At 41.7% G+C, this 17,154-nt stretch overlaps 1 protein-coding gene across 2 annotated transcripts in view; it reads right to left on the reverse strand.

Moving 5' to 3' along the window:
* The window catches only part of LOC310706829 (putative lysosomal acid lipase/cholesteryl ester hydrolase), a 36,958-nt gene that overhangs the window by 14,687 nt on the left and 5,117 nt on the right, over positions 1–17,154 (reverse strand). Inside the window, exons 1-5 of one of the 2 annotated variants that reach the window (XM_083503165.1) lie at positions 9,706–9,923; positions 8,960–9,077; positions 5,252–5,450; positions 3,752–3,861; positions 1,562–1,701 (exon numbers count right to left, since the gene is read on the reverse strand). In XM_083503165.1, coding sequence (XP_083359291.1) covers positions 1,562–1,701; positions 3,752–3,861; positions 5,252–5,450; positions 8,960–9,077; positions 9,706–9,834 — 696 coding nt within the window. In that variant the 5' untranslated portion in view covers positions 9,835–9,923. Of the gene's footprint in view, positions 1–1,561; positions 1,702–3,751; positions 3,862–5,251; positions 5,451–8,959; positions 9,078–9,705; positions 9,924–17,154 lie in introns of those variants that run through there. The other variant, XM_083503166.1, reaches the window with a different exon arrangement.

The raw sequence follows: 17,154 nt of genomic DNA on the forward strand, positions 1-17,154 counted from the left end.
AGACAGTGAAATTGCCAACTTGCCACCAAACCAACCTACAATTGCAACCAATCAAAGATCCTTCAACTAACATTTATTTCCTGCAGGGGGCAGATGTGTGCCATCAGGCCTGAATAAGTCCATTCTGTCAGGTTTGATGTCCAGGTGTTGGATAACACAGCCACCAAGACCCATCATTGCTTGACACAGTGTCTGATTAATCTTCACAAGGGCAGCATTTTGTGGGCTGGCTTGTTGGCACCAGAATACCCATTAAACAATCTATGGCCTTTTAAACTGTGTGTTGTTTCTGCTTCTTATTATGGTATGTCTTTTTGTGTTTTTAATATTGTAAACCACTCTGTGATGTTGGCGTGAATGGTAGTATAGAAATCTAATTAATTCATTAATTGATAATTCAAATACTACATGCACAGTGAGGCAGAAAAAACCCTTCTATAGTCAAGACACAGACATCGTAATTGTAGCTAAGAGACAAGATGACAGCGGTCAAATGTATTTTGACATGTGTGCAGTGAGCAACTGGCACCCTTCTGAAGTGGTCCCCATAACATTAACATCATTCCAGTAGGAGCTTGAATATGCAAACGACTTGTAGTTATGCAAACATAGCCTCAAAGGGCACTGCTTGCTAAACTGCTTGCCATTTTGCCAAACAGTTGTGCTATAAATTGCATAATTCCTCACTAATTTCAACAAAAGTGCTTTACTTCTCTATAGTCAGCATGGTGACGTTAGGGAGAATGAATTTAGTGTCATGCCTCTCGTCTTCATTCCCAGGTTGAGAATGCGAGGAATGGCTCTTCCACCAATCTGAAAGGGGCATTCAGTCTGCTTTTACCAAGGGTAGAAATAGGTGTGTTTGCATTAGTGAAATCACATAAAAAGGGGAGTCGCCTGTCTCAGTTCAGCTGAGTGCAGGGAAGACCTCCTCGCCCTGTCAATGATGCAAGCTCTGCTGTTCCTCCAGCTCACAGTTGAAACATTACTTGTATGGGAAACATTACTAAGTAGGAAAATGGGTGGGGAAGTGGCTGCTGCTGAGCCACCCCACATTTCAGCTATTAGGTGGGGAGGCCTCCTGCTTGGGAGGAGACCCTTCCTAAAGCCAGGAGAACTCTCCAGGGTGTTTCCCATTTGCAGGATTAATTTGCTGGCCCCGCTTGTACACACAGTTGGGCGCAAATAGAACACACATAATGGGGAGTTACCTGTACCAAACCCTTTAATATGGGCACTTGATACAAACAAAGGTATGAGGATCGTCCTCACACTGGCACCTCTTTTTACTGCCCACGTCAGACATTTTGTGCTGGCACCCATGACACAGCAAGATAAAAAGACAGGCACACCCTCCCTTTTTTTTTTACTCAAAAATAGTCCTAGGTATAGAGTAGCTAAAGCAATACTCTGCAGCATTGGCCAGATTGAGCAGCTTAGGTGTCTAAAAGAATGACAAATGGCCTCAGGTCAAATGATGGGTATATTCCCAAGTTCTTAGCTACAGCCAAAGATATTTGCACACTGTAGTTTAAAGAAGTATTTTGACCAAAATGCATACTTTGAGCTTGTGTTCAGATAACCCAAGGAACATCGTCAATGCTGGGTTGGGGAAATCTTTCACGGTGACTTGTGGTGCCAATCCAAAGACCATTTTTATCTTCTGGGCGAACTGCGGCATGATTGAAAATGCAATGAATGCTAAGAAACAGAATGGGAAATAGAAATAGAAGAGAAATGAATATGGCAACCAATGCAGTCTTGATCAAAATCCAAAAACAAATGATTAGCCCACTTTTCTCACAACATTATTGCTTTTACACAGTGGTACCTCTGGTTACATACTTAATTTGTTCCGGAGGTGCATTCTTAACCTGAAACTGTTCTTAACCTGAAGCACCACTTTAGCTAATGCTGCCTTCCGCTGCTGCCACGCGATTTCTGTTCTCATCCTGAAGCAAAGTTCTTAACCTGAGGTAATATTTCTGGGTTAGCGGAGTCTGTAACCTGAAGCATCTGTAACCTGAAGCGTATGTAACCCGAGGTACCACTGTATTGCGTATTGTAAGGCTTGTGAAGAAGTGTTTGCCATCGCAGACACATGATGGCTATGACAAGTGCAGGGGCAGCCTAAAGAATGGACACTGAGGCTGGTATTGGGTTGAATTAAACCACAACGTTATTGATTACAGGAAAGAGTAGGTATGACCAAAGCACTGGGCATGTATCCAGCATAAAGGCAGCCCACCTGCTATCTGACAGGAACCTGGTCGGGTAGACTTTGGCCTGGGGAGTCACCCCTGACATGGATTGGGTTCCACAACTTGGGAGAAGTGTATTGGCCCATCAGTCCCCCTGTGAACTCCCAGACAGAGAAACCCCCCTAACAGGGTGCCCCTGAAACTAAGAATGTAGCCCAATGGGTGGGTGGGAAATCACAACGGTCAGTCAAGCAGGCAGCTGCCCCCTTAAATAGGCCAGGGGTGGGCTGAGCACAGCCTCCAAGCCCCTGCCCCTGATAGGCCTTGGGGTGTTGCCCACCCACACCTGGTTGCTGCCAGTACGTTTCCGAGCACAATTCAAAGTGTTGGTGCTGACCTTTAAAGCCCTAAACGGCCTCGGTCCTGTATACCTGAAGGGGTGTCTCCACCCCCATTGTTCAGCCCGGACACTGAGATCCAGTGCCGAGGGCTTTCTGGTGGTTCCCTCATTGCGAGAAGTGAGGTTATAGGGAACCAGACAGAGGGCCTTCTCGGTAGTGGCGCCCAGCCTGTGGAACGCCCTCCCTTCAGATGTGAAGGAAATAAGCAGCTATTCTATCTTTAAAAGACATCTGAAGGCAGCCCTATTCAGGGAAGTTTTTAATATTTAACGCTGTACTGTTTTTAACACTTGATTGGGAGCCGCCCAGCGTGGCTGGGGAAACTGAGCCAGATGGGTGGGGTATAAATAATATATTATTATTATTATTATTATTATTATTATTATTATTATTAATGCCACAGGGAGTGGCACCAGGTGGCCATCCTGGACCCTCCATGGACCCACCACAGCTGTGCCATGTGGCAAAAGCTACCACCTAGAGCCCCAGGTGACCAGATATTACGGTCACACACTTCAGGCCAAAATAAACTATGGCAAGAGTATTGAGCCCACACTCATATCCCCTTCTCTTGTAGGCCTTAATGCAATACTTCCAGGGGTTGCTAGACTACAGCTTCTTGTTATATCCAGACTGGGAAACTTTTATTTAAATTGCAAGTACAAGCCTGTTGATCCTTGCTTGAAATCCAGGATTTCAATGACATTGAACAACAGTTTGTCAGCTCAAGGAACCCAAAGCAAACAAATACACAGTTAGCAAGGTGTGTAGGGATAATAATAATAATAATAATAATAATAATAATAATAACAACAACAACAACAACAACAACAACAACAACAACAACAACAACAACAACATCCTTTGTTAGGCATAGCTGGGATTATTATACTCCACACACCACTTTTTGTCAATCCATAGCAGCTATGAAACATTACTTTTATGGGAAACATTACTAAGTAGGAAAATGTAGGAAACCTACACAGAGATTGTTATTTACAATGCTTCTCCATAGGTCTCCATGGTCTCCAAGTGAAATCTCTACCATAAACAAGATCTGTATTGAAATTAATATACGACACCAACCATACAAATAAACATGTTGCTATTAGAATGGCCTATGTGTGTTTAAGAAGCCTTCTAACCTACCCATTGTGGTGCCTTGGGAATGACCAATATAAAATAATTTCTCCTGCCCGGTTTTGTTAAGGATAAAATTTATGAAAGCTGGAAGGTCATATTTAGCCATTTCATCTTGACTGCAAAGGAAAAGAAATAATAGACTATGTTTTACAGATTTGAATATGCAGTGAGATCTACATTGTGGAAGCCAATGTTCTCCTGACTACTTCTATAAACATTATGAAACATAGTAATTATGATTAAGCAATAACTCATCCTCCTTAGAAATTTCCACTGGCACTGCTCACTATTAGTCTGTGCCACATTATGAGTTGTTCACTGCAAACTAAAAAAGCCCACTACATAGTTAAGAGCAAATATCAGCACCTAGAGAGCCAAATAAGGCAAACCTGCAGAACACCCCTGCACAGAATAGGGGCTGCCATCAGAGTGCCAGCTAGGCAGCTAGGCAGTATAAAAATGCAACACAAACAGATTAGAAGAGGGAAATGAGTCCATCTGTTGTTGACACTTTTCTTCATGAAAAAACATATAGCACAACTCTAATACAGGAAGAAAAAAGAGAAAAAAACCATCTTTTTTTAAAAATGGGAGTTTCAGGAGGAAAAATGTTTTTCCTGTGGGCAGCCAATGGCTCTGCTTCCCCTCCCCCCAGGTCTGAGGAACTTCAAATTCTGGCCCAGTAACTGTACTGGGAATTCGCAGGACCCACGGTGGGTTCGTCCACACCCAATCTAATTACACCTAAAGTGCAGCTAATCTACTAATATCTGTGGAGTTCACCCAAGACCATATTTCATCCTTTGGTGCTTGAGTTACCCCAACGGTGTGGGTCATATTGTTGTTGGCAACCGCCTGTGTCAGGAGATAATGGAAGGGTGTGAGTTGTGGGGTGAAGTCAAGCCACTAAAGAGTTAGGATGCCTGCTGTGGCTGTAGAATCCGATACAGATATATTGTGGCAGCTGGGGCAAATGAAGGCATCTGGATGTGTTGTTGCAAGTGCACCATGGTGCTCCTTCTTTCTGCTCTCCTCCTCTGCTGTGGATGTATGACCTGAATGACTGTCTCCAGGCACTACAGCTATCTGCAAGGGATTCCTACACAGCAGTGTTAGCATCGCCAGCCTTCATGCCAGATTTGCGGACAACTTTGTAACACAGAGTTGGTCTTCCAATGGGCCTGGTGCCTGAAGCCAGCTCTTCATACAGCACATCTTTTGGGAATCCTGCCAACTTCCATTCTTGATCAAAGCATGTAATTCCCCAAATGAATAATATATGCAATTTGTTTAAAGAAACAACTACCAATTATATAGTATATTTGGAAATGTGTGTGTGTGTATATAGACACACACACACACACACATTTCTGCTCCTTCATATTTTGCATTATCAGGGCACTGTTCAATGGTGAAACAGAGTAGAAAGAGGATGGCAGATTAATCATCCTAAAAGGAAGACTAGGAACCAGAAACACATAATGAAGTTTAGAAAGCTCCCTCTACCTGAATCGCCAGAATTCTTCTTGCTCCACAGTATAGTTGATGTGTTTCATGGACCAGGTGGTCCCTCTACTGTTTCCTAGCCAAACATCATAGCCAGCATCAGCCAGTACGAAGCCCAGGCTGTTGTTGTCCAGATTTGCCACCCAGTTACTGCCAGAGCAAAACATGCCATGTTGCAGAAACACTACGTGCTTTGGATCTGAAACAGAAGTGTTTTAAGTATAGTCATAAGAAGTAACTTCTGTGTCTTTTTCCAAACAAGACAGTGATCCATCAGAACCTTGAATGGCATCGTTATCATTCCATATTGCAAGTAGCAGCCAGTGAAGTGGTGCAGGTGGGGCACTGTTGCTCTTGTGGCTTCCCAACAAACTGGGTTGCTGGTGCTTACGGAGAGGGAGAGGGAAGGAAGCTGTGCATATTGGCACAGCCAATCCAATTCTCCCATCTGTGCATGCCATACCAAGACAAGCTCCCCCAACCTTGCACCTCCCCTCTTCCTCTCAATGAGCTCCAGTGAAGTGAAGTGTTGGGAAATCAGGAAAGCAATGGTACCCCACACATGCCATTTCACTGGAAGCTACTGCATATCACCCACTATAAACTTGGGGCACAGAGCATGCATGGCCAGCAATTTCACATGTCTGGAATAAATCACTCCTGAATGCAGTATGAAAAATTAGAGGTCCCTCCCTCCAAAGAAATATTTTATTGTTTTTACTTATTTGTAAAAGACGTAAAAGTCAATACTGAACCATTCCAGCAACCTGCCACAGAAGCACCAAATGTCTATTTAATTGCATTTAACTTTTAAGTCATTTCAGTTTTTATTTTTTTATTTTTAAAAATATACATTTATACAACACTCTCTGTTTTTGTTTGTAACAAAAAAGAAAATGATAGCAGCTGAAGCAAAGATACATTGTATGGCTCACACTACACATGACACTACAATTTATGAAAAAAGGAAAAAAGAAAGAAAATGAAAAAATAAAAATAAAATAAAGAAGAAGAAAAGGTAGTTGAGGTTTTACAAAGACTTCCAAACATTCTCATTGTATATTATCTGTTAAATACACTTTTACCACAGTTACTTATTTCTTTTATTTTTTTATCATATTTCTATGTAAATTGTCAATTAGCTTTATATACTACAAGGCTCAGTCTAAGTCTGCCAAGACATTACCCTTTATACAAGATCCTACAAACAAGAAGGAAAAAGAAATTCAGAACTGAAGGAGAAGAAATCATAATTATGAAAGAAGTCCCACTACGTTTACTAAGAAAAAGAGACAAATACCACTTTCTGACTAGAGCCCTAAAAGTGAAATCAATATTTTGTCAGGATTCAACCTCAAAGAGTGTTTTTTATCTGTTAATAATTCGTATTTTATTCTCGGTTTCTCCCCGTTCCATATGAATCTCGCCATATCTCTTGAACTAATGCCCAACTACAGACCAATATCTTTACTAAATTGTGACTATAAACTTTTTGCTGGAATAATTGCAAATAGATCAAAAGAGATATTAAAAGAAATAATACACCCCAATCAAGTTGGTTTCTTACCAGGGAGACAAATATTGAGTAACACCAGGAATATTGTAGATATTTTGGAATATTTAGAATTTAAAACTGATAAAAAAGCAGCAGTTTCCTGCTGGATGTGTAAAAAGCATTTGATAACGACTCCTGGCATTTTATGAAAAAACAACTAGAAATATTGGGAGTAGAAGGGCAAATGGGAAAGGCAATAGAAGAGGTATGCCAACAAAAAAAGCACGGTTAATTATAAATGGAAATATGACTGAAGAATTTCCAATTACAAAGGGGACAAGACAGGGTTGCCCCCTTTCACCCCTTATTTATATTAGCTTTGGAAGTTTTGTTGCAAAATCTTAGAAAAGATAAAAGGAATTACAATTGGGGGGAAATCATATAGTTAGAGCATTCGTGGATGACTTGATAATAACAACACAAGACCCAAAAGAATGTATCCCAGAAGCGCTAGAAGTAATTAAAGCATACGGAAAAGTGGCAGGTCTGAAGGTAAACTACCAAAAAACTAAGATATTAACTAAAAATCTAAATATGGAGGGGGGAGAGAAATACAACAGCTGACAGGATTAGCGATTAAAGGCAAGGTAAAATACCTAGGGATCTGGATATCAACAAAGGGTATTAAACTTTATGAAGATAACTACACCAAAGTATGGAAAGAGGTTAAAGAAAATATGGAAAACTGGACAAGATTACAACTCTCTCTATGGGGCAGAATCTCAGTAGTTATGATGAATATACTTCTCAAAATGATAATTTTACTTCAAACAATTCCGATACTGGGAGGGATGAAGTGTTTTCAGGAATGGAAAAGAGATATGGCAAGATTCATATGGAACAGGGAGAAACTGAGAATAAAATACAAACTACTAACAGATAAAAAACACTATTTGAGGTTGAATCCTGACAAGACAGAAGTACTGTTTTTGGGGGACAGGAGGCGGGCAGGTGTGGAGGATTCCCTGGTCCTGAATGGGGTAACTGTGCACCTGAAGGACCAGGTGCGCAGCGTGGGAGTCATTTTGGACTCACAGCTGTCCATGGAGGCACAGGTCAATTCTGTATCCAGAGCAGCTTTCTACCAGCTCCATCTGGTACGCAGGCTGAGACCCTATCTGCCTGCGGACTGCCTCGCCAGAGTGGTGCATGCTCTGGTTATCTCCCGCTTGGACTACTGCAATGCGCTCTACATGGGGCTACCTTTGAAGGTGACCTGGAAACTACAACTAATCCAGAATGCGGCAGCTAGACTGGTGACTGGGGGCGGCTGCCGAGACCACATAATGCCGTTCTTGAAAGACCTACATTGGCTACCAGTACGTTTCCGAGCACAATTCAAAGTGTTGGTACTGACGTTTAAAGCCCTAAACGGCCTCGGTCCAGTATATCTGAAGGAGCGTCTCCACCCCCATCATTCTGCCCGGACACTGAGGTCCAGCACCGAGGGCCTTATGGCGGTTCCCTCACTGCGAGAAGCCAAGTTACAGGGAACCAGGCAGAGGGCCTTCTTGGTAGTGGCGCCCTCCCTGTGGAACACCCTCCCACCAGATGTCAAAGAGAACAACAACTACCAGACTTTTAGAAGACATCTGAAGGTAGCCCTGTTTAGGGAAGCTTTTAATGTTTGATGTATTACAGTATTTTAATATTTTTTTTGGAAGCCTCCCAGAGTGGCTGGGGAAGCCCAGCAAGATGAGCGTGGTATAAATAATAAATTATTATTATTATTACTACTATTCTGAAACTAAATCAACTCCCACAAAAAACTAAATTAAATAAAAAATATCACAACCAATTCATGACTTGCAGTCAACATGGACTGTGAACCACTTACTCTAGCTTCCCTTTCTCCCTGCCACCATACTTTTCCATTTCTCTAATAGCTCAGGAAAAGAGTAAAATATGCTTGACCACATCAATTTATACGGCCCATCTCTTTCAAATTTATAGGAAAAATAGAACAAGGACACACTCAGAAATCATAAGAATAGTCACAAATTACCAAACAAATGCACTATGTGTTCTTGCAATAACTCAAACTTTTGCAAAGCAAGGAATTGTCATATTATAATTATAATGAAAATTCCCCACACTATTGAACATTTGTATATATGCACACACACAAATTATAACTCCAAACACAAACTCACCCTTGTTTGACTGATTTCTTTTCCCATGAGGAATTCTGTTAATACTCAGGATATACCCATCATCTGTCACCACTTCATATTCCTCACTGGGATATCCTCTGAAAGAAATAATTTCGCTCTGCGAGGCCGAGAGAGTTTGGTTGAGAAGGTTATAAAGTGACTAAAAAATGCCTAAACGCTTATTTTCACAGAAAACAATTGGTAACTAGAGTACGCAGATAGGTGAAAAGCCAGTTAAAGTAGTAAGATTGTGAATGTGTCAAACACAATCAGTTGTTTGCCAGTTCAAAAGAAATCTAAGAATTGATTTCCTGACTCCCTCTGGCGTAATTAGAAATGAAGGGAGCCTTCTGTTGCTGAGGGTCTTGGTGTACCACTTAAATATTTTTCTTCTTGCAGTTGAGCAATTATAATGAACTCTACAAGATGCTAAAGTTGCCACTGTTGGAGCAACTAAATGAAGCTCACAGAGCACTGGCGTTCCATGAAGCACAAGCTGGGAACTACTTTAGGCTGCTTATTCTTTTAAAGAAAATATTGTAAGCTATGCTGAGCAATGATGCATTGGCAAGACAAAGTATGTATTCAAAATAAAAGAATAATAAATACTTTCTTGCCCTCTAAAATCCCAGCAGCCCATTAAAAAAATGAACTTCAGTTATATGGAGTATAGCACCATTAAGCACCACTTATTGCCAAAGATTCCTTGAGGTAAGAAGACAGGAAAGAAAAGGTTAATGGCTTACAATATTCATGGTAGCTTCTGGATTTACTTTTCTTCTTTTAAAAAGTATTTCTGAAGTAAGGAGGACTAGGACAAGCCCTGCCCCCAATATGAAGAGCCACATCCTTGACTTGCCTGGAAACAAATCCATATTCCAGCACAGATATATGACTCCTGCTCCACAGAGCTAGATTGAAGCAACTGTCGATGAGATGCACTTCATTATATTCCACAGGAAGAAATTACAGGTGGCTTAAATAGCTTGCTACTGTTTGTCAATTACAAGCAATGCCTCCCTGGTGAGAAGAAAAATTTTAATGTAATGGTGTGATGGAATTGTTCCTTGCTTAACTTCCAACCTACTCAGAAGTCATTTCCACTGAGTTCACGCAAGTGAGCCTTGATAAACCTGCTTAATCTCAGGAGCATGCTTTTGAGCCCTATATTGGGCAAAAAGATTCCTGGGTTTTACGAGATGTACTCCATGGTCCCTTCCAACTCAACAGTTGTACGAATCTTACGAAACTCTTTCCTTGGATCTATGCTCTCTTTTCATTTGCCATCGCAATTCATCTGCTGACCTGATGAGTAAAAAGCAAACAGAAAAACCACACCAAAGTCTCCCAAGTAAGCAGAGCACTCAGGGAGTAGGAGAAGAGATCCTCTTGTGGATTGGAAACTGCTAAGAAACAGGAAATCTTAATTTCATATACTGTATAAGCTCCTGGGGTCTGTCCTGACAGTGATTGAGATCATGGGGTCATAGTAGATCGCTTGCTAAAGATGTTGACCCAGTGTGTGGCTGCTTTGAAGGGGGGAAAGGTGGATTTCATGCTGGGGATCATTAGGAAAGGGGCTGTAGATAAAGCTCCCAATATCATAATGGCATGAGGACCCAAGAACCCGTTGAGGTGCTAGACCAGTATTTGGAGACAGTGACAGGCAGGATGTGGATCAATTTTTAAAAAACTGAATTCTGAAAGAACATAAGTGCTATGTGTTTCAAGTTCTCCAGACAGGAAAGTGTGAAGATGGACTGTTCAAGATGGAGTTGCAGTCTCCTGAAAGGAATAGACTTATTGTTTAGTGATTATCCTGGATTATTTCAATCTGTGCTACATAGGCTGCCCCTGAAGATGATTCAGAAACCTCAACTTTACAAAAGGAAGCAGTCAGGATATTGGCTAAGATTGCGTATACAACCTGTTTTAAAACACATGGGTACAGACATCTGGACCCAATTCAAGGTGCCCACATTAGTGTTTAAAGCACAGAATGAATTAGGCCCCAGAATATCTGAAATATCATGTCTTTCCCTACAGATCCTTGCAAATGTTAATCTCAGCAGATGGGGCCTGCTTGGTAGCAGAGGTTCGGGGTGGTGAGTGCCTAGCAGAGAACAATCTCTCTGGCAGCTTCTATTCCTCACAAAAGTGCATCTGCCATCTTACTTGTATAGTTTCCATCATATGGTGAAGACATGTCTTTTTGCCCTGGCCTTTGACATCTGAGATATACATTTTCTTTTAAAGTGCTCAGGTTAAAGGTTTGGTGTGCATAAAATGTGATGTTTGTATGCATGGACGTTAACTTATGTACCAGTGTGTATTTGGAAAGCAGAGAAGTTTGCAGTTCAGGAGATGGTCCATTCTAGGTGAAAGTGAAAGCCTAGTGGGGTGGTTTTTTTTCCCCATTCCAGAGGGTTTAGGCTACTCAGCAGTCTAGCTGCCGCATTCTGGATTGCTTATAGTTTCTGGGTCACCTTCAAAGGTAGCCCCACGTAGAGTGCATTGCATTAGTCCAAGCGGGAGATAACTAGAGCATGCACCACTCTGGTGAGACAGGTAGGGTCTCATCCTGCATACTGGATGGAGCTAGTAAACAGCTGCCTTGGACACAGAATTGACCTGTGCCTCCATGCACAGCTGTGAGTCCAAAATGACTCCCAGGCTTCACTGAAGCAGAACCTGGAGGAATTTTACCCTTATGCTTTTCATATAATCAGTTATCCATATAATCAGTTATCAGTTATCCATATATACATATATAACCAGATATTTCTATGATGATTTTATATAAACCATGTTTGAATCGTGAAAGCTTCTGCTTAGCTTATAGCAAACTGCTTAGAGCTGAAAGGTCCTAAATGAACTCTGCCCTAGTACCCTCCCTTGTTCTCTTCGATGTCTCACTGAACAAAAGGGGGGGAAGCAATAAATCTGATGTGCTGGCACTTCCCCCCTGTACCAGACAGGGTCCTGAGCAGCTAAACAGGATGATGCTAACTGATGCCAACCCCAGTATGTCCCAGTATAGCAGATGGTCGTGTAGGAGCACAACAGCCAAAGTTCCCTTTTTGCCTTAAGTTTCTGTTTCTTGCCATAAATCTGGGGGAAAGGTTAAAACTGCATGTTCAGACTGTAAAAGCAGAAGTTGGGAGGGAACTCTTTACATGATCAGGGAGCAAAGCTTGAATGCGCTCATTCGTTTATTTTTACTGCCGTTTGCGATTGTATCCGATTATGTCATGATCTATGATGTATGCACTCAGGTATAAAGACTCTGGGCACAAGAGCCCAGTCTTTTGTAAATGATTCCACTGGGTCAATTATTGCTCAGCAATAAACATCACTTTCTTTTTCTCCACTGCTGCATCTGTCAATTCTTGGACACTATTTGAGTTGGTCACTGGTACCTTAAAATCCTTGATACACACACCTGGTCCTTCAGGGGCACAGTTACCCCATTCAGGACCAGGGAGTCCTCCACACCAGCCTGCCCCATGTCCCCTGAAAACAGTACATCTGTCTTGTCAGGATTCAACCTCAATCTGTTAGCCGCCATCCATCCTCCAACTGCCTCCAGGCACTCACACAGGCCCTTCACAGCCTCCTACGCTGACTGGCAGCAGTTCTCCAGGGTTTCCAAAGTGTCTCTTCCCTGTGCCTCCCTGGAGATACTACAGGCAGAACATGGAACCTCCTTGGGGTGAAGCAAGTGCTCTACTACTGAGCTAAGGTCTAATACATGCTCAGAACTTGCAGTCCAACAAGTAGGAACGGATATCAATGCGGGTATTGAAACTCATTTCCAATTGTGTTTCATCTGAAGGTGCAAGCTTTTAAGTCAGTGTGACCCATCAGGTTGCTTTCAGATTTCAGCTTTATTGTTCTGGAATACTCTGAATCTAGAGTGGGTAGCATTCAATTTAGTCATGGTAAATAATGATAACTTTGTAATATGGTAATTAATGATAACATGGTAACTTTGTAAAACTTAGTTCAATACCATCCAAATCATGTTTTTGAGAAGCTTCATTAAAATAGTTCATCAAGTGCAGGTATGCCTTTAAAGAACAAAGTACAAGTTGCAAACATGTAGAGCTGTGAAGTTACAAAAAGTGGCTTCCCATAAGTTAGTTCTGCAGAACAAGTAAAGGAAAACTATTCACAACATTTCAGTCTTGAAAATATTACTCTAATAAAGTTAACGCCCGAAGATGTACACAGGTTCAGACATTGCTAGAACAAAGATATTAGCAGAGATTGGCACTCTTTGGAAAGCCTCGCTATCAGCCGATTGCTGGAATTGGCATATTGCTACACACGGAGCTTTGCAAGCCATGACAATCAGCTGGCTCACCTCACAGGATTGTGACATCAGGTGATTGACAGTTGGGGAAGATAAGGCCCGAGCCTCCTGATCACATCCACTTCCCCACCACTGCTCTGCACTGACTGGCAGATGTTCTCCAGGGCTTCACAATGGGCTCTTTCCTGATCCCACCTGGAGATACTACAGGCAGAACATGGAGCCTCCTAGGTGTGAAGCAGGTGTTCTACCATGGAGGGCAGCATTCTAATACATGCACAAAACCTTCATTCCAACAAGTAGGGACTGATATCAGTGCATATTTCAAAAATTCTTTCCAATTGTGCTTAGTCTCAAGGTGCCAGTCTTTCAGTAACTGTGACATGTCAGGTTGCTTTCAGGATGCAGATTTAGTGTTTTGGAACACTTGAATGTAGAGCTGGTCTTCCTAACTGTGTTATGGCCAGTGGGGTGGCATTCAATTTAGTCATGGTAATTAATTTCAATACTTCTCTGAGCAAAATTTAGTTCAATCCAAGATCATGTTTCAGAAAAAATTCATTAAAATAGTTTGCACATCATCAATACAATACCACAGGTGCTAGCAAGGAACTTATCTCCACTCTACCCTGCATGATATTTGGGAAGATCAGATATACCTTCCAATATACATTACTGTGCAAAATTAGGGGCAAGTCATTTCCCTTCTCCATGACTACTATTTGTGATGAGAAGTCCACTTATGTTTCGACGCCTCCATTAAAGGCACTTCCAGGTCTGCAGGCAGACTGCTCGCTCTGAGCATCCTGATTGCTGTGAGGAAGCGGGAAGGGTGCTCAGGCAAAGCACCTCCTCAAAAAAGTCCGAAGGAAAAGTTTGGGTTCCAAAGGGTCCAGCAGTGTCAAAGGACGCTCTCTAGGAGCTCCCAAAACTTCCAAGGGAGCCAGGGAAGATCCAAGATTGAGCACAGACACACAGCGCGATCGAGACCCACAGCAAACTGCCTTAAGGGCCTCCGAAACCTCTCCCCCCCCCCCGGCTGTGGGTATTTATCTGCATGGAAAAAATCTGCAGGGACTAAATTAAGTATGATAAAAATACTGGCTAATGGTTATTTTTAACAAGCATTCCAGGCAATGAGCTGAGTTTAATCTGTGATTTGCCTAAAGCACTGGATGCAGAATTTTTAGACTTTATAAATATTTTCTAACAAGAGAGCCAAACTGGAAAGAATTCTAAATATTGTGGAGGGAAAGAGAAGAAAGTGGGATGTTGACATTGTGTGTGTTTTTAATATATATATTCTAAGGACTATTTTTTATTTCCTTTGCTCCTTTTTTACAATTTAAAAGACACTGACACTGTGGGATTGAATTGAATTTTGTCTGTTTTCTGCTTTTTTGCCATCAAGATAGATGGTTAATTTCTCTTTATTATTATTTATTTGGATCTGATGGGGACTAGATATAAACTGGAGCAGGTGTAATTTACTTTTATTTACCGTATTTTTTTGCACCATAACACTCATTTTTTTCCTCCTAAAAAGTAAGGGGAAATGTCTGTGCGTGTTATGGAGGGAATGCCTACGGGTGGCATGCCTACGGATTTTCCTCCTCTAAAAACTACATGCGTGTTATGGTCGGGTGCGTGTTATAGAGCGAAAAATACGGTATATATGGATTAAGAGGTGGGCTTAATCAGTTCTTAACTGACTTGCTATAGTGAGAATGATGGAGAGATGTACTACCACTTAGGAGTTGTCTAATTTACACTTACTTGGAAGTAATTCTCATTTAACTTATGGGCTGCAAATTTCTTTTGTCATGTAATCTGAATTTTCCTTTCTGCTCCGGCAGCTAGATTACATGGATAAGTAGCTCATGTAACCCCTTGTGCAGAAGTGAAATATATTGCAGAGATCAGGAACTTTCACTCCACAAGACAACCTTATTCTGCCAGGGGACCCAGGTTGGCCCACACACTTTCTCCAAAGACTCCCACCTACTAACCAGCTGAGATTGCAGCTCAGAGAGGCGTTTTCATTGAAAGACTCGGGAAAACAAATCAGCAAGAGGTTTGCATCAGAATCTCCAACTAACACTAAAGGGAGGGACTTGCAACATGCTTTGAAATCCTCCATTGTTACATCAGGTAATTGACAGGTAGGCGGTCCCACCCTGCTGTTAAATGTGACCTATGATAATAATAATAATATTTTATTTATATCCCGCCCTCCCCAGCTGAAGCTAACAACAGTAAAGTAATACAGCATTCTAAAATCAATTCATTATAAAATCAGTTCAAATCAAATTGATGGCAACCATTGGGCTAGAGTTCTGTGAAGAATTACCAAAGGAGGGGGTCAGGCTGTGCCTTGGCCAAAGGCCTGGTGGAACAGCTCTGTCTTGCAGGCCCTGTGGAAAGATGTCAAGTCCCGCAGGGCCCTAGTCTCTTGTGACAGAACGTTCCACCAGATCGGAGCCACAGCCGAAAAAGCCCTTGCCGTGGTTGAGGCCAGCCTAGCCTCTCTGTGGCCTGGGACCTCCAGGATGTTTTTGTTTGAAGACCGTAAAGTTCTCTGTGGGACATACCAGGAGAGGTGGTTCCGTAGGTACGAGGGTCCTACGCCGTATCGGGCTTTAAAGGTTAAAATTAGCACCTTAAACCTGATCCTGTACTCCATCGGGATGAAACTAATCCTGATAAAAAGCTGTCCTGTGGTGTCAAAAGGATTCCCCAACCCCATTCTTTTCACAGGGCCACGCAGATGTTACCAGTGACTACATTCAAGACCACGTACTCCCAAATCATAGCCCTTCTTGGCCTGCCTTATGCTACAACACACAGCCTTCACTAGCCTGGAGTCCTCCAGATGTTCTGGACTACAATTCTCATCAACCCCAGCCAGCGTGGCCTGGCTGATGGGAGTTGTAGTCCAAGCAGGTTGGCAGAGGTTGCGGTTGCACTCACAACACCTGGGTTATTTATTAAAACACATGTCAACAAAACACCACAGAAAATTAATATATGTTCATCTACATACAGAGGAAATATATTTTCAATTAAAAAAAAATCCACTGGGGGAATGATTATATCTGTTGCTGGTGAAATACTGCTGTTTGGTAACTTTAAAAACCCAAAAATCTTATTTGGCTTTAAATCCTTCAGCATAAAAGCAAAATATATTTGTTAAATACATTTGTTAAATATTCTACCTGACTCCAGTGAAGTATGTTTTGAACCGATGACCCAGCTGGCCAGTGAGATATGTATACTTCCATTTGACTGTATGAAAGAGCAAAACGCTTAGCCAAATTTATCACAAAGTGCAACAGCCACTTCACTTCCATTTAGTTTGTTTGAACAAAAGCAGTGTACCAGAGCTCATAATCTGGATATCATGCAAGAATCCTTGTTTAAGTAGTAGTTATATGAACCTCTTTATGGAGATCACCTTAACACTCTAAACTAGTTGCCAGTCCCAATATTGTGTTACCAAACAAGAGGGAAATTCGCTTAGAGCAAAGCATATAACTGCTCCACAAAATAAATTCATTTTTACTTTGTACATTCCAAAATACTTACAGTGAGGCATCTGATCAAGGCCTGTATTTTAAAATGAGCTTAAAAAGATATATTTGCAAATGTTTGTATGTTTCATGCCAGGCAGAAACCAGCTGTTTATCTGGCAGCTGTTTATCTTCCTAAACAGGACCCCTCTGATTTATAGCATTAGCAGGAGACGAGTTTCTCAAAGTTGTAAAAGGAAATTACAGGCTGGGAGCAAAGGTTACAGTGACCCTACATATTACAGAATACAATCAAGCTGCAAAAACACTAAGAGTTGGTAAATAGTAAAACCATGTGCTTCCCATTAGAC

This window comes from Podarcis liolepis, assembly GCF_965112155.1.
Source record: "Podarcis liolepis genome assembly, chromosome: 5".
NCBI lineage: Eukaryota > Metazoa > Chordata > Lepidosauria > Squamata > Lacertidae > Podarcis > Podarcis liolepis.